Raw genomic sequence first — 19,023 nt, 5'->3', positions numbered from 1 at the left:
TGGGATGATGTAACTTTCCTCTAGGGAGGACTGAATTTTTTTCTGGTCACCTTAAACTGCTCGGGGCTGGTGCATTTGGGGTCACCCCTACCCCTGGGCCGCAGCTCCACCAGGCTTCTCGGCTTAGAACGCCAGCCCTTTGCAGGTTCCCCCATTTCCACGAGCCCCCGCCGGCCCTCTCCCAACACCCCGGGCGCACACATACTCTCATGTGATCTTGCCATCTTTTTCAGATTGGCTGGTTTCCTTCGACGTACGTAGAGGAGGAGGGCGTCCAGTGACGGCGACAGCATGGATTGGACTCGTGGGTTTTCTCGTGAGAGTCCAGCTCTGAAGTCTGTCTCTAGCCCTGTGACGCAGAGGGGACATGCCCACCAGCCTTCCAGTCCTAGTTCGTAGGGATGGGGAGGGTGTTCAGAATCCTAAATGGGAACCGGCCTGCTGTCCACCTGCCATCAGGGGCCTGTCCTGGGTACGCTACTTGTACATAGAGGCGAGTCGGGCCAGCCCTGCCGTGGCTGCCACCACCAGAGCGCTAAGGAGAGGGAGCACCAGTGGCATTCTGAGCCGGGCTCTGGATGACAGCTGAGGCCAGAGCTCTTCTTGCCCCTGTCCTGTTGCGACGGCATTCGGCAGCCTAGGTTTGAACAGTAGGTGCCGGCCCAGGGAGGCCTGGGACGGCAGAGGGGACCTCCCCCAGCCCCTCCTGCTCAGCTGTGACGCTCAGCCTGCCTCCTTCCTGCTGCTTCCGGGGGGAAGCTTTGGGCCTAGAGAGTCAGAAGGGACCAGAGCCAAGCCGTTTGCTACAGCCCCTGCCCGGCCCCAGCTCAGCCCCAGCCGTGCTCGGGCGTAGGAGAAGAGAGCATTGCTAGGGGGACTGTGCGGGCCCCTTGACCCCCTCCCGGCACTCTGCACTCGGGGTGTGCAGAGAGTACCCAGGGCGGGTCCCCCCTCCGGAGGGAGCCTTAGCGAATGACGAAGTCGCCACCCCTGCTCCCAGTCAACGGTACTGCTCTTTGCCCTGAGTCCCAGGAGTGTGTCTGTCCTGTCCTGCCGCCAGGTGGATACGCCTTTTGTAAGTCCTGATACGGGGGAGAAGAAAATGAGTTTCCCCCCACTCGGGCCCTGCTGCTCACATTCCCCTCCAAGAGGAGGCCCCCCAGTGCGCCCCGGCAGGCGGCCCTTCTGGGTCTTCGGTGGCCTGCATTGTGGTTCCTGAGGGTCTCCCCAGCTTTTGCACAGGATGTTAGTTCGAGCCCTTGGCAAGTCTTCCTCCGGCAGCCCACGAACTGGGCCTATGGTAAGGGCTCTTGGGGGAGGCCTTCCCCTGAACTCCCCCTCCTGACTCCTCCTGGCCTCTGAGCTCTGGCTGTTTTGTCCAGATCCTTTACCTCTGCTGGATGTTGCACGAGACCTAGGGACGCTGTCTCCCTGCGGGCTCCGTGCCACAGCCGCTGGAGAAACCTGGCTGCACGCGTCCCCTGTCCCTTGGTGGGCTGCCCTGCCCTGTGCGGGCAGGGCCGGGCGTGGGGAGGGCTAGCTCCTGCTGCGGCGGGAGCTGTTGCCACTCTGCACTCCTGGGCTTAGAAGTCAGCCGTGTGGCCTCCAGGCTCGGCTCCTGGGCCCCATGTCCCAGGATGGGGAGGAGGTGGGAGCGGTGGGGGGACAGTTAGCAGCAAGGGCAAGAGAGAAGGCCGCCGGCAGGTGAACAGATCGCGTCCGGGGGCAGAAGGCCAAGGGGAGGGAAGCACGGAGCCGGGCTCGGAGAGAGCAGGCCCCAGCCCCGTCATCAGGTGCACCCAGCACTTTGCGCACAGCCCTGGGCTCGGCCGGCCCAGCCATGAGCCTGGGGTCGGGGTGGGGGGAGCCAGCCAGCCCCTTTCGTGTTTACTGTTGTCGAAGAGGTTTTGTTCTTGTTGTTTGTTTTTGGTTTGACATGTTTGTATTTAAGGGAAGAGAACAGTTTGTAATTATTTCATCCGAAGCTCCGTGTACGTCTGAGTAATAAGGCAGATATTTTATAATAGCAAGAAAACGATGTGTATTTGAGGTCATCGTGAAACAAGTCATCACGACAACGAAGGACACAGAGGAGACAGACGTCGGAACCCTGGGTTTTGCGAATGTTTTGTTCGGTTTTTGTTTGCTTTGTGACCTGTATCTGGTTGGTTGGGCTTTACACTGTGTGAGGCAGGGCTGGTGGGCTGGGGGCAGGCTGGGAAGCGGGTGGTTTCAGCAGGGGCTGGGAGGCCCTCCGGAGGGGCTTTGGACCTGGGGCCTGAGATGAGCTGTGAACACTTAGGAGCCTGATGCATGCGGGTCAGGGATCCGGGGGTCCCACAGCTGGTGACGACCCAAATGGAAGACAAACTGTACATTTGCCACTAGGTTTTTTCAGACCACAGTTTTTATTGCAAATAAACCTAACTTCTTTTCTGCAGGCATGGCTGGAACCTTCTGTGTCCAGCAGAAACAGCCACACCTACACGCGGTCAGCCCAGGGTACACTGGCCTGGGTCAGACACAGGCCTAGGGCAGTGCCTCTGTCTTCCCATTTGGGTGGGATTCAACCCTAGCCCTGCCGCTCAGTCATGTCCTTCAGCTCCTGAGCCTGTTTCTTTCTCTGTATATGTTGGAGATAAAAAATAATATTCTCTCTGGAGTCTGGGTCTGTGGCCTATGACAGAGAAAATCAGAACAGTCGGGCTGAGATTGACTTCTCTTTTGTCCAGATAAGGTAGACCAGGGATGGCTTGGTGCCCCCACCCACCCAACGGAGGCTCCTCCCCTCTTCAGCATGTACCGCTATCCTTGCTATGGCCTCATGGTCCAAAATGGCTGCTGGAGCTCCTGCCGTCAAGGCTGTGGGCAGAGGCAGAGGTTAGCACAGTTAGCTCCTTACCTGGAGCTGGGGCATATGGCCACTCCTGGCTGTGGCAGAAGCTGGGGACTGCAGGACTTAAGCTGGACACGTGGCCACACCTTCTCACTGTTACTGAGGGGACAGGAGAGTACTGATCGGGTGGGAGACCAGCCCTGGGACCTACACCAGGGTTTGGAGAACCAACTGAGACCCGGAGCCTGGTGCACAGCTGGTGCTCAGCAAGTGTCAGGTTTTGTTGCAAAACAGGGAGGCAAGTGCAGGTGTTTGAGGTGACCCAGCGAGTGCTGCGTCCCACCCCAGTCCTGTTCTCCTGGACCCAGTGCTCCAGAGTGCAGGCTCACTCTAAGGTCCCTGAGAACCAGGTGGGGGAGCCTGCCTTTTCTGGAGCAGCCCCCTCTCTGAGCAAATTTCTCAGGCACAAGGCCCCGAGAGGCCTGGTTGTCCCAACACCACCTCCCTTGAAAGCCAGCTCCTGTGCTGAGTTCTCATGCCCACGCTGGAGATGGATGGGCCCAGATGCTCGCTCAGCAGCCCCTGGGCCAGTGGTCCCCAGCTGCCCTGAGCAGGGCCGAGCAAGTCAGAAAGAGCCCCAGGCCAAGAAGCAGAGAGCCACGGTGCCTGGAGGGAAGTGTGGGTGGACTGAGGGGTGCTGGGGGGTGGGGAGCTTTAAGGGAGAACCTCAACGGCACTTGCTGTGGGGTCCAGACCCAGGAAGGGCGGGAAAGCCCAGGCCTCCTCAAGGGCCTGTGTGTGGATGGGGGTTGGAGGCCAGGAGGGACGAGGAGCCTGAGGTTACCCCAGAATGTGGGAAAGCGTCTCAGAGCCGCACACTTCTGGTCAGAGGGCCTGATGCGTGTGGGGCTCTCTGGGAACCAAGGCATCAGGCCCCTTAATTCCGACAGAGTGGACTTCCCTCAGTGGGGCCACTGCAGAGGTTGCCGTGTGGAGCTTTAGGAAAGTTCCCTGGACAAGACACGGGAACCACCCAGTTCCTGAGGTGAGGCAGGCACTTCTCTCCAATCCTGCACTACAAACGTGGGAACACCATACAAAACACAAGAGGAGAAGAGGCTGAGCTTGGAACAAGGTGACCTGTCTCGGAAAGGACAGACACGAAGCCAGAGCAGATATTTGGAGCCAACACCAAGCGGCTGCTGGGATCTCAGGCCCTCTGGGGTTGACGCCAGGGATTCCAACACTCAAGGCATTGGCTCCAGAACCTTGGAGACCAGGAGCCAAAACAGGGTTCTTGTGCGAAGCTGGGCATCTCGAGGAACACCCCCATCATGAAAGGGAAATTAACACACATGGATAAAATAAAAATCACGGAAAGGGACAAAGATTTCGATTGGTTTGTTAACTTTCAGAAATAAAAATGTTCAGGCGTACCATACCCTAGGACAAGTTAACACAATGATTAACCCTGGGCTTCAAAGATTAAAAAAAATAACTAATGTAGACAATTTAAAACTTAATGTCATAGCAAATAGATTTTAGAGCAAAACAAACAAAAGTTGTCACTAGTTTTAAAAGGCTGACTATGTTAATGATAGAGTTCTCATTGATTAGAAAACATCACAGTTTTAAACTACTATGCTCTTCATAATATAACCCCAAAATACATAAAGCAGAATTGACAGGAGAGCAAAAAGAACCAGACGAACCAACCATCACAGATGGGAAGTTTTCATACAACTTTCTCTCCTCTCTGTAACTAAAACAAAGTCAAACAGACATTGAAACAAACAAACAAAGGTAAGAATAGAGAGTAGAATAACATAATTAGCGATTGTGTGTACAGAACACTGGCTTCTTGCAGCGTACACACCCTCTCCGTGACGGTTTACCTCATACTGGCCCAGGAAGCAGATCTCAATGGATTTCAAATCCTAAGTGAGTCTCACCATGAGGAGTGAGGTTAGAAATCAGTCACAAAGGGGGTCCTGGGCGGCTAAGCGTCCGACTCTTGATCTCAGGCTCAAGCCTCACGTTGGGCTCCACGCTGGGCATGAGCCTACTTAAAAAAAGAAGAAGAAGAATCAGTAGTAAACGATACACAAGAAATGTCCGTATGTTGGCAAATTAAGGAATCTACTTCTAAATCATTAATAACCAAAAAGAAAATGATAAAATATTTCCAATTTATCCCTCAATTTAGAAGGATAAAGATACTTGATAACACAACCTGCAGGATGCTACTGAAACTGAGCTTGACTTGAAGGCGGAGACCTTGACCGCTTGGATTACAGGAGCCGAGGGCTGGAGGCAGGACTGCCTTCTTTCCGGCCGAAACAAAGCGTTGATTCCTGGAACAATAGTTTTAGCTCTCCGTTAAGCATGTTCAGATTATCTATTTAAAATGTAATTTTTCCAAGTAGAAAATTACCAATGTATTAAATGGGCACAAATTACAGGGTTTTGAAATTGCAGCTCTCGTTCCGATGGCGCTGTCTGCCCGTGACTCGTCCCCACCGTTGGAGGCGGGATGGCGGTGGGGAGGTCCCGTGATAAGGTTTGACATTCGTGAGTTCACCTCGGGACTGCTGTTCTCCAGTCATGGCTGCTGGTGTTTATATCCCCTAACGATTTAGTTTTGATCTTTTACTTGCCCTAGACGTGTGCCCATGGCATCTCTGTGGGAGTTTTGCTCACCTGGATTCTCTCTGGATAACCCTTCCACGTCCGGACTCTCACTGTGCTGTGGGAGCTGTAATCAGACGGCCCAGTAGGACCCCCAGCCACAGTGCTCGGCAGCCCCTCACTGATCGATGCAAGCCTCGGTCTGTTAGGGAGGCGATCTGGCCGTGGGTGATCAGACAAGAGATGGTTATTTCTTGCTCACCTAATAGTCTGGGGAGTGACCCTGGTTAACCGTGTCAGGGGTCTTTCTGGGGGGGTTTTTGGTCCCCTGGGTGTGGCCTCACAAGTTCACCTCATGGTCCAAGGTGGGGCTTCGGCCCTAAGCTCTGAACCCACATTCCAGCCGGCAGGAGGCGCGTGACCGTCTCTTCTGAAGGACACCCGGGAGCCTCACTCCCCAGCTCCCGTTGGCTGCAGCGAAGGCTGGAAGTGTAGTCTTTATCTTGGGTCCGACGACCCTAGAAGGATGAGAGAGTGGGGGAGGCGGGCAGGTGAACGGCAGCCTTGCCGATGAGGACCCAGGACCGTGAGGGGTCTGCGGGGCAAAGACCGGTGGCCAGACCCCCTTGAGGCGTGTCTTAGGACAGATGAATGATCTGGATTCATGGGGAAAGGACAATGAGCTTCCAGACTCCTCTATCCGAGCCTATTTGGAACCTGAAAAGCACCCTGAGTAATTCCCCGCCCACTCACATAAGCGAGCTCTACCTGTGCCATGTATGGGGGCAAAACTGCACACTTGGGGGAGAACAGAGGTTTCTACTTCAACTACCCTGGTGACTTCTTGGTCTGGCATATTTCGTTCCTTAGGAGAAGTCTCTTCGGACACAACCTGTAAACCCTAACCCTTACCCCACGTGCTGTGTGCGTGCACCTGTTTCCCTCCCTGGTTAGCGACCTCGGCAGGCTCAGCACAGAAGCGACAGATCCTGCTCCCAGGGTCGGGACAGGCAGCCGGGCCTGGTGAGAGCCTCTAGTTTGTGGGTCCCACACTCGGCTCCGCCAGCTCCTGGGGGAAGCTGTTGCCGCCTGTTGGGGAAGGTCGCAGCTTCGTGTCACACTCCGAAGTAGGGGTGTCCTGGACACCCCTGAGACATCATGTCACAGAAATGCTGAAAGCAGAGCCGTGGGGCAGGACGCACCAGGCAGGCGTCCGAGAAGGCGGAGACCAGTGTCGGTTTCAGACATAAAGCACTTTGGGGCAGAAAGCGTTCTTCTGTGGGAACTCCGGCTCGCGAGAGCCGGTCCCGTGTGCTGCTTTCCCGCTCCAGACGGTGATTCCTGGCCGGCGGCTTGACACTGACCCTGGTGGGAATGTTTACACCAGAGACCCCAGCCGACGCCCCACCTCGAGAGCCGAGGGTTAGACACGGAGCAGCACCCCCACTGGATGAAGAGGGTCCGTACTTCATGACAAAAAGGGACAATCAAATGCGAAGCTACGACACTCCTGAGCTTACCAGACGTCACAGCATCGCCTTAAAGTACATAAGAGAAAAAATGGCAGAATTCTAGGGAGAAATGGACACGTCCCACGCTGTTCCCGGAAACCAGGACGAAGCCACGAGCCATCAGGAAGGGAGCTCCTGCCAGGGCGTGTTCCGGGACAGCAGTGTGAGAGCCGGACTGAGCCCAGGCTGTCGGTCCCGGCGGGGGCCACCTTCCAGCCTGCCCGTGTGCGTGTCCGCTCCCTGGGCAGGACCCCATCCTGCGGCCGCGTCCCAGCTCCGGGTCTCCGGGTCTCCGGGGTGTCGTACTCACATGTGACCACCAGGGGCTCAGTGTCCTGGAGGGTTGACTGCCCGCCTCGGGGTGACCAAGCCCCCCACCCACCGTGAGCGGCTCCCCCACCTAGGCACCCAGAGAACTTTCAGATCCAGGCCCAGGACATCTCTGCACAGGCCTCTCGCTCTCTGTTCACTGCAAGACCCACATTTCCTCGGTTGGGTTGGGTTCCGGCTACGGGGTGCTCCGTTCCCCTCAGAGCGGGAGAGGAAGCTGCCTCTACCTGGGGCGATGCCAGGAGGTTTGGGTCAGGGGTTGAAAAAGCAAAACTCCAGGGGGCGCCTGGGTGGCTCAGTGGGTTAAGCCTCTGCCTTTGGCTCAGGTCATGGTCTCAGGGTCCTGGGATCGAGTCCCGCATCGGGCTCTCTGCTCAGCGGGGAGCCTGCTTCCTCCTCTCTCTCTGCTGCCTCTCTGCCTACTTGTGATCTCTGTCTGTCAAATAAATAAATCCTAAAAAAAAAAAAAGAAAAAAAAGAAGAAGAAGAAGAAGAAGTTTACAAAATAAAAAAAAAAAAAAAAGAAAAAGAAAAAAGCAAAACTCGGGGAGGCCAGCAGGGGGTGTGAAAGGGCGAAGTGGCAGGGGAGGGACAGTGACCAACTGGACAGAACAGGCCCATCTAAGTGCCCCTGGCTAGGTGTGGGCCCAGACCGGCCTGTGTGTCCCAGTTTTTCTTGCAAACCTGGATTTTTAGAGGACATCTCCAGGGTAACTCATAAGAAGTGGTAAGCACGGCCTGAATCATGGGGTGGTGTGTGGAGGCCTCCTGCCCTCAGAGCGGCCAGTGTGAGAGCCTGGAGGGTTTGGCGGGCGGGGTCGGGGGTCCGAGTGGTGGTAGTGGGGGTCTCGTGCCCGTGGCCACCGTTTCCCCGTCCTGGCCTCCCAACACCCTCGGCAGGAAGATTCTCTGAGGCTGCGTCCTGTCTCCCCGCTGGGCAGTCGTGCCTGAAGCTGCGGGTGCTGACCCCCGGCCGGGCCCGGCACGAGCTGAGCAGCGGGGAGCACCAGCTCCAGCGGCCCGGCCGGTGCTCGCACAGATAACTTGTGGAGCCAGTCGCAGGGTGGAGTGGGGGCCCAGGGCCCTGCGGGAGGCTGCCCACCCCCACCGTGAGTGTCCCAGGGGTGGAGGGACACTCGAGCCTCCATTCCTGGGGACACCTGCTTCCAGGTGGCCACAGCCCTGAGTGTGTGGGCAGGGGACAGGGGCCCCCTGCCCCTGGAGAGGGACCACCACTGAGCCCCGGATGATGAAACATCTGTCTTCATGAAAGCATGGGGGTAGTTGATGTGTTTTTGAGGGTCTTTACTGGAGAAATAAAATCTTGGAAGTGTAATTCCAGTTGTCAGAGTCGTTCTGGAAACTTCCCTGCTCCCCGAGTTGTCTGGGTCTGCCCCCGCTTGGCCGTGTTCGGCGGCAGTCATTTCTTTCCTCTGAGCGGACACGTGTAAAATGCTCTGCTTGCTCCCCTCCCCCCATAGGGCACTCAGGGCACCTCGCAGAGGTCCTGGGGGCAAGGCCGGCCACTGCCTCCCCCTGGGTCCTACGTCAACCAAGTGCTGTTGGTATTTACTGTCCCTCTTTTGCGGGACCCCGCACAGAGCTCCTCAGGGGACCCTCCTCCCCCAGCCCACCCCCCTGTTCCAGCCTGGATGTCTGCCCAGCCCGAGGGCAGCCTTCAGCTGCCTCCCTCTGTCCTGGAAGCCTGGCCAGCAGCAGGGGCCGGGGCGGGGGCTGAGGCCTGTGGAGAGGGCCGCCCTGGGGAAGGAGGCGCCTGGCCCAGGTGCTTGCAGGCCCTGGGCAGGGGACAGCCTGCCACCGGGGAGGCCCAGGGACAGGAGGAGGGCTGCTGGACCAGAGGTAACCCCTCACCCTCCAGGCCACTGGGACTTCCCTTGGCTCCATGGTTTTCTTTAAAGTGCGCCGGAAGTGGAAGATAATGCACAATAAGTAAATGACAAAACTTCCTAAAACTGACACTGGAGGGAGTATAGTCCGTTTCCCAGATGGGGAGACCAAGGCTCGGCCGCAGGAGACCTGCCCAAGCGCTGCTACGGCAGGTTGGCAGCAGGACCCTGCCTCGGTGTCCCTGGCTGGAGCCTGTGCCCTCCAGTGCCCAGGGGAGACGAGGTGGCCCATCCCCCCTCCCAGGTCCGAGCAGGGACCTGATCGATCCCATCTCCGACAGCGCTGACCCGCAGCCGCCCGCCCTTCCAGCCACCGCCCCCGTCCGAAGTCCAGGGCGACTCTGCCGCTTGCCTGGGTTGGCACCATTCCGCACCAGCTGTTCCTCTTTGCGTGCGGGGCCAGGAGAGGTCTGGGCTGCCTCGGCCGCTGCCCTGGGGCTGTAGGGACCCCTGTGTGCCTTGCCCGTGCTCCTCCCGTCGAGGGCTCTGACGGGGATGCAGCTATGCTCCTTTGTCACCCTCTCCGACCTGTCCTTCCCCTCATCGAGCGAGCGCAGCCTGGCCCCACGCTACTGGCCAGGACCCCCCTCTGTGGAGTGACCAGGCTGTTCTCTGTGCCCTGAGCCTGTGCACGGTGCCAGGGAGGCCTCACGCTGCTGGGGCAGCCTTCCTCAGGGGGTGAGTGACAGTCTCTGTCCACATGACGGGGACTGAGAATCGTAGCAGCACCTGGCCAGGCCAGAGCCCGGCCACCTCCCCCAACATGCTGGAAGGAGGGGCAGCTTCCGGGGAGCGGCCCGTGCCAGCCGGCCTCGTGGCTAACTGCCCCTCCCACCGCCCTGAATCTGTCTTCTTCCTGAACCCGGAGCCCCTCAAGGGCCTTAGTTGTCTCTGGGTCTTCCAGCCGTGATTTGCATATAGTAGGTGCTCAGTAAATATAGAGGACAGAGAAACTGGCAGCAAGACAGGTAGTTGGACAGTTAAGAAAATGAAATAAAGAACACAAAAAAAGAACACGACTATTTGTCTCATCGGTATTAATTACAATGTGTTGCTCCCGGTTCCCCTCTCTTAGTAGCCAACACCAACATTGCTCTTTTGCTAGCCTGATTCTTCCTTTGATCCGTGGGAAGAGGAGGCCCACTTTTATACCAACGCCCGTCCTGACTCTTCGCACACCCAGAGGTGTAAGTCGTCCTGCTCCTGGATTGCCTCTGGGTGTCTCCTCTGGGCATAGTAGACAGAATGCCCTTGACCCCCACGGCTTGCTGTGTGGCCGGAGGCAAGCTGGCTCCCTCTCTGGACCCAGTGCTCCCCAGCAGTCAGATGGAGGCAGGCATTCCTGCCCTGGGGAGCAGGGCGCCCTGCCGTGGGCAGACCAGAGGCTGGGACCGATGGAGGGGGCCAGCAGCCCTGGAGGGCGGGAGGCAGACACCCGCACTTCCCGGCTTGCCTCCGAGGGCCGTGAGCACCCCTGCGCGGCCAGGGAACAAGCTGCAGCTGGTCGGGCTGGCGCTGGCCGGAGCCCTGCATCCCCTCCCGAGGAGCCCGCTGGATACGCTGGGGCCTGGCACAAGCCTGTGGCTTACCCAGCTCAGGTCGGGGCACCGGGGTCACAGACAGGCAGAGGCAAGCAGGGTGCGTGGGGCACCGGCGGCGAACCTGCAACCCTGTTTTAGAGATAAGGGAGTGAGGTCACCCGCCCCACCACCCCGTCCACAGCCAGGCTCTGCGGCCCCGCGGGGTTGCTGCCCTGGCCAGGGAGAAGCCAGAGGCGGTGGGCGGCGCGTCCGGCGGGGGCGGGGGGCGGTGACAGGGGGCGGAGGGGGAGGGTGGTGAGCGAGGGGGCGGGGCAAGGGGCGGGGCCAGGGGCCGGCGGTTCCGGCCAGGCCGCCGCGGAGAAGGAAAGCGGGGAGGGCAGCCCGCAGCCCCTGGGTGGGACACAGGGAGGCCTCGCGGGCCCAGGGCAGCCGTGGCGGCCGGAGGTACGCCCCTTCGGGGGGAGCGGCCCGGTTCCTCCCCCGCGGCGGGCGGGGTTGGGACAGCCCCGGAGCTGGCCGGGACTTCTCTCTGCCCCCCGCTGCAGTGACCATCTGGCTGGGTGGGCACGAGCTCGGTCCCCGTGTGCGTGGCGGGGGCCTGGCGCCACTCCTGCCCTCCTGCACCCGGCGGAGGCTGGGCCCGCTCTTCTCTCCATCAGCCTCCCCCACCCCGCAGCCCTTGAGGAGGAGGACTCCGGCTCGGACTTCACCGCCCAGGTGAAGTTGTGGCTCAGGCCCCGGCCCAGGCCCCTGCCCCCAGCCCCCGGCTGCCCTGCGCCCTCACCGCTGGTGCCGCAGGGAACACGCTGCGGACCCGGCGGGAGAGGTGGAGGGGCCGGAGAGCGGGTTGATGTTGGAGCAGCTGCTTCTGGCGTGGGGGGCACCCCCAGTCGGCCCCCAGCTGGGACAGCCGGCCTGGCCAGGGTGCGTGGAGGGGGCAGGTGGCCACTTCCGGGACCAGCGGCCCCAGCAAGTTTGAAGGGAGGAAGGAGGCCGGGCCTGAGGCGGAGCAGGAGCTCGGGGCAGTGCGGGGGGTGGGGGCTCCCGGGGTCAGGTGCCCAGCCTTGACTGTGCCCGCAGCCACGGAACGCTGACTTTCCACACGCAGGGCACCACTCTCGGGGGCTCCTGGAGCATTAGAGAACTTCCAGAACAAAAGGTAAGGACAGAGACAGGCCCAGGGGTGCGCCAACCTGGGCCCAGGGCACCTCTGCGGGCAGAAGGGCAGGTGGACTGTCGGACCGTGGGGCAAAGGTGGCGGAGGGACTGAGATGCTCCGTCGCCACCACACCTGCTCCGCGAAGCCTCATATGTCGCAGCCCTCTGCCCCTCCTCTGCCCTCACTCCCCTGGGAGGGGTTCCTGTTGGGTAGGGTGTGGGCAGCCCTGACCAGCCTGGGCACTGGGCCCCTCACCCGCATCCCCACCGATGAGTCTGCAGCTCCCCCCACCTCCCCTGCCCCAAACCAGGCCCCTGCAGACTTGGGCTGTGCAAGGGGCCGGACTTGATACCCAGCTGGGCCACAGAGTGGCCTTGGGACCTCGGTCACCTTGGAGGGCCTTCCTGTACCTTGGTCTCCTGCTGTGTAAAATGGGGACAGTGTCACAGCAATGCTCATTAGGGCATTTTTTTTTTAAGATTTTATTTATTCATTTGACAGAGAGAGATCACAAGTAGGCAGAGAGGCAGGCAGAAAGAGAGGAAGCAGACTCCCTGCTGAGCAGAGAGCCCGATGCGGGACTCGATCCCAGGACCCTGGGAACGTGACCTGAGCCAAAGGCAGAGGCTTAACCCACTGAGCCACCCAGGCGCCCCTCATTAGGGCATCTTTTGTGGGACACTCTTGCAAACAGAGGTCGACTCAGGTTAATTAGTATCAGTCGTTACTATTGATGCAGGTGAGTCCATGACTAAGTCCCACTCACGTGTCGTGCTGCCCCCAGAAGTGGGCCCAGGAGGCCCCTCCGAGTGTCCTTTCCTCCCCAGGTTGGACAGGACACACCCCCAGGGAGACATCTCTCTGGCACCTTTGTTCCTTTGGAGGTGGGCTTCCTGTCACAGTCTTGTAATTATGAGACTTTTCTGGCTTGGTGGGGCTGCCTGAAGGAGGGGGCATTCCAGGTGAGCCCTGAAGGCCACTGGGAGACATGGAGGAGGTGGTGGGCGGGGGAGGGGCAGGGAAGGGGTTACCCACGCACATAGCTTCCCCTCCTCCATGGTCTGTGTCCAGGCAATGCCCCCTGGGGGCTGCCACCTTCCCCCAGCCCCCGCCTGTCTGTCTGTCCAGCGCAGGGCTGTGCCACGGTTCTTCCTTAAACGTAAACCCATGTGGCCAGGCGCTCAGGAAGGCACCCCGGGGAAGTGTTCTGAGCCCCAGGGGCTCTCAGGACTCCCTCCCTCTCCAGGCCCCTCTCCCCCTCCCACTCTGGCGGTCATTTCTCCAGGTCCGGGGTCCCCCTAAGACCTGAGCTTCTTGTCCTCAGCTCTCAGGTGCCCTGCCCTCCTCGCCGGCCTCCCCTGCGGGTGACCCTGCTTCCCCAGGCAGGATCTCGTCCCTTCCCTCCGCCTCCCCTGTGCCCCCTACAGCCGTCCAGTGCGCACCTCCTGTCATAGGCCCATTCACTGTCCGGGTCCGCCCCTGGAGGACAGGGAGTGACGGGGCAGAGGCAGGCCGCTCCAGACCGGCAGGTGGCAGGGTTAGCCAGCAAGGGGTCCTGACACAGTGCTTGTTTTGGGGCCTGAAGACAAGCAGGTCTCTGTCCCCAGCTGCCAGATCATAGTTCCTACAAAGGCCTCATGGGGCTCAGTCCTTCAGCCCCCCCACCCCCTGTCCAGCCTCAACGACACATTGCTCCCTCAGGCCTGCATCCCTGGGAGTGGCTCCCATGGTGGGAAGTGGGGGCTGGGTTGGGGGGAGCCAGAATGTTCATTCCCAGACCAGGGGAGGGGGGTGAGGAGCCTCTGGTTGCCTGGGGTCCGCCCATGGGCCCAGCTCCAGGGGTGGGCAGGGACCTTCCGGCATCCCACCATGGTCGCCATGCATCCGCCCAGAGCCGATGATGCCTCCGGGCCCTCAGTACACCCGCGCTGGGGTGCAGATGCGATCGGGGCCTCGGCGAGGTGGCGGAGGAAGGAGGGTATGGGGGTGGTCCCCCGGGTCTCACCTGGTGCAACCCCCACTATGCCCCTTGGTGCCCCAGCCAGCCCTGACTCTCTCCCCCAGCTCTCTGTGGTGCTGAGCCTGGTCCCCATGGCCTCGCTGAGCAGAGCCCTGTGTGTGGCCACCACCTGCTCTCGCCGGGCCCTGGGGCCGCGTGCGCTGAGCAGCCGAGCCGGCCCCACCACTGAGAAGAGCGTGCCGTACCAGCGGACCCTGAAAGAGGCCCAGGGCCCCACGGTGGTGGCCCAGGGCCCAAGCCGCCCCCTGCCCAGCACAGCCAACGTGGTGGTCATCGGTGGGGGCAGCCTGGGCTGCCAGACCCTGTACCACCTGGCCAAGCTGGGTGTGAGCGGGGCGGTGCTGCTGGAGCGGGAGAGGCTGACCTCCGGGACCACCTGGCACACGGCAGGTAGGGGCTGGGGCAGGCGGGGGCTGGGGCGGGTGGTGGTGCCAGGGCAGGTCTGGCACACGGCAGGGCAGGTCTGAGCCAGGAGGGACCGGACTCGGTGAGGGGACAGTTCCGGGGTGACGACCCGAGGCTTGTTGGACGCAGCTGCGCAGGAGGAGGAGGGACACAGAGAAGCGATGCGGGGTCATCTGAAGGCACAGAGGGAGCGACCCCCTTTGCTCCCCGTGCCTCTGAAGAGCCATGGTGAGGAGGGGGGGAGCCGAGCTGAGCCGGGAGCCGGGAGCCCCCGCAGCTGTCTGTGCCAGGAACAGAAAGCCGTCCCCAGACGGGGCCCCTGGGGTGAGGGGCGTCCACAGGGGGGCATAGAGCATGGGTGGGGCAAGGAGCAGTGCCCTCCATGGGCAAGCATGCATAGTCCTCGTCCTCCTAACTAACCAGTGGGCATGTAGTAAGCACCTACTGTATGCAGATCGCGGGGGCAGCCAGCCTTCGGCCTGAGCCCTGGGCCCGGGTGAAGTTTGCAGTTTCGGCTGGGGCGGGGGGCGCACTCCCGCCTTGGCTAATACTGCGCTACCGGCGTGAGGGCGCTGAATGCGGAGCTGGGGAGAGGTTCAGGCATGCCACGGCCTGCACACTGCGGCTTCTGCCCTCCTGCTGTCCCATCTCGGCTGGGCTGGCCGGCCTCTCCCCTCACCGTCACACCGGCCCTGGCTCTGGCCGCCCACTCCCCACTTTGCTGGTGGACGATGTGTGCGTGGGCTTCCATGGGTCCTGCTTGGGGTCCCGGCCCCGTCGTTACCTGCTCTATTGTCTTGGGCACAGGACTGTTGGGTGCCATCGAACTGCACTCTAAAATCATCCTGCCTGCCCCTTGGGGCTCCCGTGTCACCCTGTGACAGGCTCAGCCCTGGACTTGGCACACAGCAAGTGCTCCTTAAGTGGGACCCTGCTATTACCCCTGTGTGAGCTGCCCAGGGGCCAGAAGGGCCACTCCCAGATCAGCTTTGACCCTGGGATTTCTGGCTCATCAGCTTCCCGGAGTACCCCATGGGCTGCAGGGAAAGACCCAGGCCCTCTACCTGATCTCCAGGAGCCCCAGCGTGCCCGGCAGAAGGCGGAGGCCTATCACCTTGTCGGGGACTCATGGTGTCCCTTCCCGGCAAGGCCTGCTGTGGCAGCTGCGGCCCAGCGACGTGGAGGTGGAGCTTCTGGCCCACACGAGGCGCGTGGTGAGCCGTGACCTGGAGGAGGAGACGGGGCTGCACACGGGCTGGATCCAGAACGGGGGCCTATTCGTAGCATCCAACCGGCAGCGTCTGGATGAGTACAAGAGGCTCATGTCGGTGAGTGTGCCCCCACCGGGGGTGGGGGGCTGCTGGTGGCATGGTTGCTCCCCATCCTGGGGGACTGCGGCAGCAGGGCTGGGGGAAGGAGCTCTGACCGATCTGGGTTACCGTCACAGCCAGATGCCCTTGTTGCTGGGCCATCTGGGACAAGTGGCTGTGCCTCGGCCTTCTTGCCTTTAAAATGGGACCATATTGTGGAGCCGATGCCAGTGAGCCCCAGACCCGGGAGGGCCCAGCACCTGGAGCTGTTACCACCACCGAGCCCTGCTCGTGGGAGACAAGATGCACGTGAAATCCTGCCCCCCGGAGGCAGTGCCCACACTTCTGCCCCCGCCCCACTCCCAGGCCTGGGGAGGGCGGTTGTGCGGGGGACTGACAGAGAGGCTCCTGCTGCGGACGACCCTTGGATTGGATTGGGGTGCTGCTGGCCAACCCAGAGCGGCCAGGCTGGACGCCAAATCGCAGGACGTGGGTGCGGCAGGCTGCTCCGGCAGTCTGTCCTTTCTGGGGCGCCGACCGAATCTGTGCTGGGGGCCCAGCGGGCAGAACCAGCCGCGGGGCCGCAGGTGGAGGCGGGGGCCGCGGGCTTCACCCCGGCAGGTCTGGGTCTCTGCGCCTAGGAGCCGGCCCCATTCTGCCGCCTCCTCCCTCAGCTCGGTGACCGGCCGGGGCGGAGGCCTCGAAGGGAAGCCCCCGGCCCCCAGCCCCAGCCCTGGAGCCCAAGGCCCCCGCTGCCGAGAAGCCCCCGCCCCTTCTCAGGCTCGGTTCTCAGCGGAGAATCTGACCCGCTCCGCGGGCTTCCAGCTGGGCGGAGCCTGTCCTGGTCGCGGCGCCTGGGGCCACGCGATTGGCTGCCCTTGGGCCAGTCAGATGTGAGGGCGTGGCCGGTCCTGCTGACCCCGCCGGACCGGGGAGGAAGGACCCGGCCCTCAAGTTCACAGCCCGGGCAGTCCCCGTGCGGTCCCCGAGGGGTCCCCGTGCGCGTGCTTCGTGTTCGCTTATAGAGGAGGCCCCTGTGTGCCCGAGCCTGCTCGAAGCTCTTGCGGGGGGGCAGCCATCTGGTTAGCTCGCGCCAACCCCCGGGGACTTGAAGTCATTGGGGTCCGAGTTGGGTGACCGTGGGACGGCCCGGAGCCTGGCCTCATGCTCCTCAGTCTCCCGCCACCCTAGCGCGGAGATGGCCCAAGGGACAGCGGCAGCTTGCTGGGGGCCGCAGGTTGGAGCTGACTCTGGGAGGCGCAGGCGGGGAGGACAGTGGCCGCGGGGGTTCTGCACCCTGAGGGCTGAGTCCCTTTGCTCTCGGGCCCTCTAGCTGGGCAAGGCCTATGGCGTGGAGTCACACGTGCTGAGTCCGGCAGAGACCAAGGCGCTGTATCCGCTGATGAACGTGGACGACCTGTACGGGACCCTGTACGTGCCGCAGGACGGAACCATGGACCCGGCGGGCACCTGCACCGCCCTCAGCAGGGCTGCTGCTGCTCGGGGGGCACAGGTACTGCCGGCCCCCGCCTACGTCCGCTGCTCCCAGCCTGGAGGACCCGGGGCTCTGCTAGACCAGCGTGTCCTCTGGGGGCCTCTTCGGTGCTTTTCCTTGTTTATCCAGACGTGCACATCGTCGTAGAACACACCAGAGAGGACAAGTTGGACGTTTCAGTTTTACCGCCCCCAACTAATTTTTAGGAAGACGCATTTTTATAGGCAGACCCCAGCCACACTGCTCCGCGGTCTGGAAGACTAGACTGCAAACGCCCGTTAGCGAAGCCAGCCTTGCTTTCTGGACGTCACTTTATGAGAAAGACCTCGTGTGTCTGGGGACGCGTCCTCCAAGTCGGGGAGCGCGGGGTTAGCTTCCGGTGCTGGGGTCACCCCACTTCAGTGGTGTCGCAGGACGCAGGCCCAGCAGGAGCAGGGGGCCAGGTCCCGTCTGGGTGGTGGGGAGCCGGTGACGTTGGGGGCGGTGGGCACCCTCACTGAGCCCTGCTGGGCTCTGGAAGCAGCCCCTCTCGCTGCCAGGTGATTGAGAACTGCCCAGTGAGTGGCATCCGCGTGCGGACGGACGACTTCGGGGTGCGCCGCGTGGCCGCTGTGGAGACGGAGCACGGCTCCATCCAGACGCCCTGTGTGGTCAACTGCGCAGGTGGGCCGGGGTCTCTCCTGGCTCCTGGGCGGCCATGCTGGCTGCCTCCGAAGCCTGGCCTGCCTCGGGATGGGGGCCTGGGGGGGACAGACAGGCCCGCAAAGGCTCCCCCTGCCCACTGGGCTGGCAGTCCTGCCTGGTGCTGCAGAGCTGACCTGACCCTGTCCCGCCTGCAGGCGTGTGGGCCGGTGCCGTGGGCCGCATGGCTGGAGTCAAGGTCCCGCTGGTGGCCATGCACCACGCCTACGTGGTCACCGAGCGCATCGAGGGCATCCAGGTAGGTATGCTTGCAGGCGGCGTGACCCCTGTGAGCCCCCGCTCCACCCCGAGCCTCAGTCACCTCATCTGTGGAACGGGCACCTCACACTGGGTGTTCGGGGTGGGGTCAGAGGTGAATGAGGGAGCTTCCTGGTGCTGATTCGGGGCACGGCTCCTCAGGGAGGCCCAACCGCACGTCCTGCGTGGTGCAGCCCGTCTGGGGCGGGGGCACGTTCCGAGCTCCAGGTGCTGCTTCAGGGGACCCGCGTGGGTTTGCGCGCTCCGTGATGCGCCCCGGGGGCCGGTGTCAGAGGCGCCGTTTTAAGACCCTCAGGTCCTCCCTGGGGGCTTGGAGAGGCCCTGCCAAGGGAGACAGAGCGCTCTGCACCCCTGCCCTCTCTCCTCTTCTCCCCTTCTCACCCCCCCCCCGCCACTGTCCCACTGTGGTGTGGCTGGTAGCTTCCTGTCACCTTGTCAGCGGTCACCTTGTCAGTGGTCACCTTGTCAGTGGTCACCTTGTCAATGGTCACCTTGTCAGCGGTCACCTTGTCAGCGGTCACCTTGTCAATGGTCACCTTGTCAGCGGTCACCCTGTCAGTGGTCACCTTGTCAGTGGTCACCTTGTCAATGGTCACCTTGTCAGCGGTCACCTTGTCAGTGGTCACCTTGTCAGCGGTCACCCTGTCAGCGGTCACCTTGTCAGCGGTCACCCTGTCAGCGGTCACCTTGTCAGCGGCCACCCTGTCAGCGGTCACCTTGTCAGCGGTCACCTTGTCAGTGGTCACCTTGTCAGCGGTCACCTTGTCAGTGGTCACCTTGTCAGCGGTCACCCTGTCAGTGGTCACCTTGTCAGTGGTCACCTTGTCAATGGTCACCTTGTCAGCGGTCACCTTGTCAGCGGTCACCCTGTCAGCGGTCACCTTGTCAGCGGCCACCCTGTCAGTGCCTCCTCCCTCCCTC

General features: G+C 61.7%; 2 protein-coding genes across 12 annotated transcripts in view; both read left to right on the top strand.

Moving 5' to 3' along the window:
* The window catches only part of VAV2 (vav guanine nucleotide exchange factor 2), a 152,009-nt gene extending 147,375 nt beyond the window's left edge, over positions 1-4,634 (top strand). For all 8 annotated transcript variants that reach the window (XM_032307820.1, XM_032307821.1, XM_032307824.1 and 5 more), the window contains one exon: positions 234-4,634. In XM_032307820.1, the coding sequence (XP_032163711.1) occupies positions 234-281 (48 nt within the window). In that variant the 3' untranslated portion in view covers positions 282-4,634. The remainder of the gene's footprint in view (positions 1-233) is intronic.
* A 6,445-nt stretch (positions 4,635-11,079) lies between these two features.
* SARDH (sarcosine dehydrogenase) overlaps positions 11,080-19,023 on the top strand; it is a 60,690-nt gene continuing 52,746 nt past the window's right edge. Inside the window, exons 1-7 of one of the 4 annotated variants that reach the window (XM_032307828.1) lie at positions 11,080-11,197; positions 11,862-11,912; positions 13,977-14,322; positions 15,487-15,665; positions 16,981-17,160; positions 17,682-17,805; positions 17,982-18,082. In XM_032307828.1, coding sequence (XP_032163719.1) covers positions 14,004-14,322; positions 15,487-15,665; positions 16,981-17,160; positions 17,682-17,805; positions 17,982-18,082 — 903 coding nt within the window. In that variant the 5' untranslated portion in view covers positions 11,080-11,197; positions 11,862-11,912; positions 13,977-14,003. Of the gene's footprint in view, positions 11,198-11,245; positions 11,471-11,510; positions 11,678-11,861; positions 11,913-13,976; positions 14,323-15,240; positions 15,250-15,486; positions 15,666-16,980; positions 17,161-17,681; positions 17,806-17,981; positions 18,083-19,023 lie in introns of those variants that run through there. The other 3 variants (XM_032307829.1, XM_032307830.1, XM_032307831.1) reach the window with 3 other exon arrangements.

Source organism: Mustela erminea, chromosome 12 (genome assembly GCF_009829155.1).
Source record: "Mustela erminea isolate mMusErm1 chromosome 12, mMusErm1.Pri, whole genome shotgun sequence".
Taxonomy (NCBI): Eukaryota; Metazoa; Chordata; class Mammalia; order Carnivora; family Mustelidae; genus Mustela; species Mustela erminea.
The sequence above is the reverse complement of the archived record's forward strand: the minus strand, read 5'-3'. Positions and strand labels throughout refer to the sequence as shown.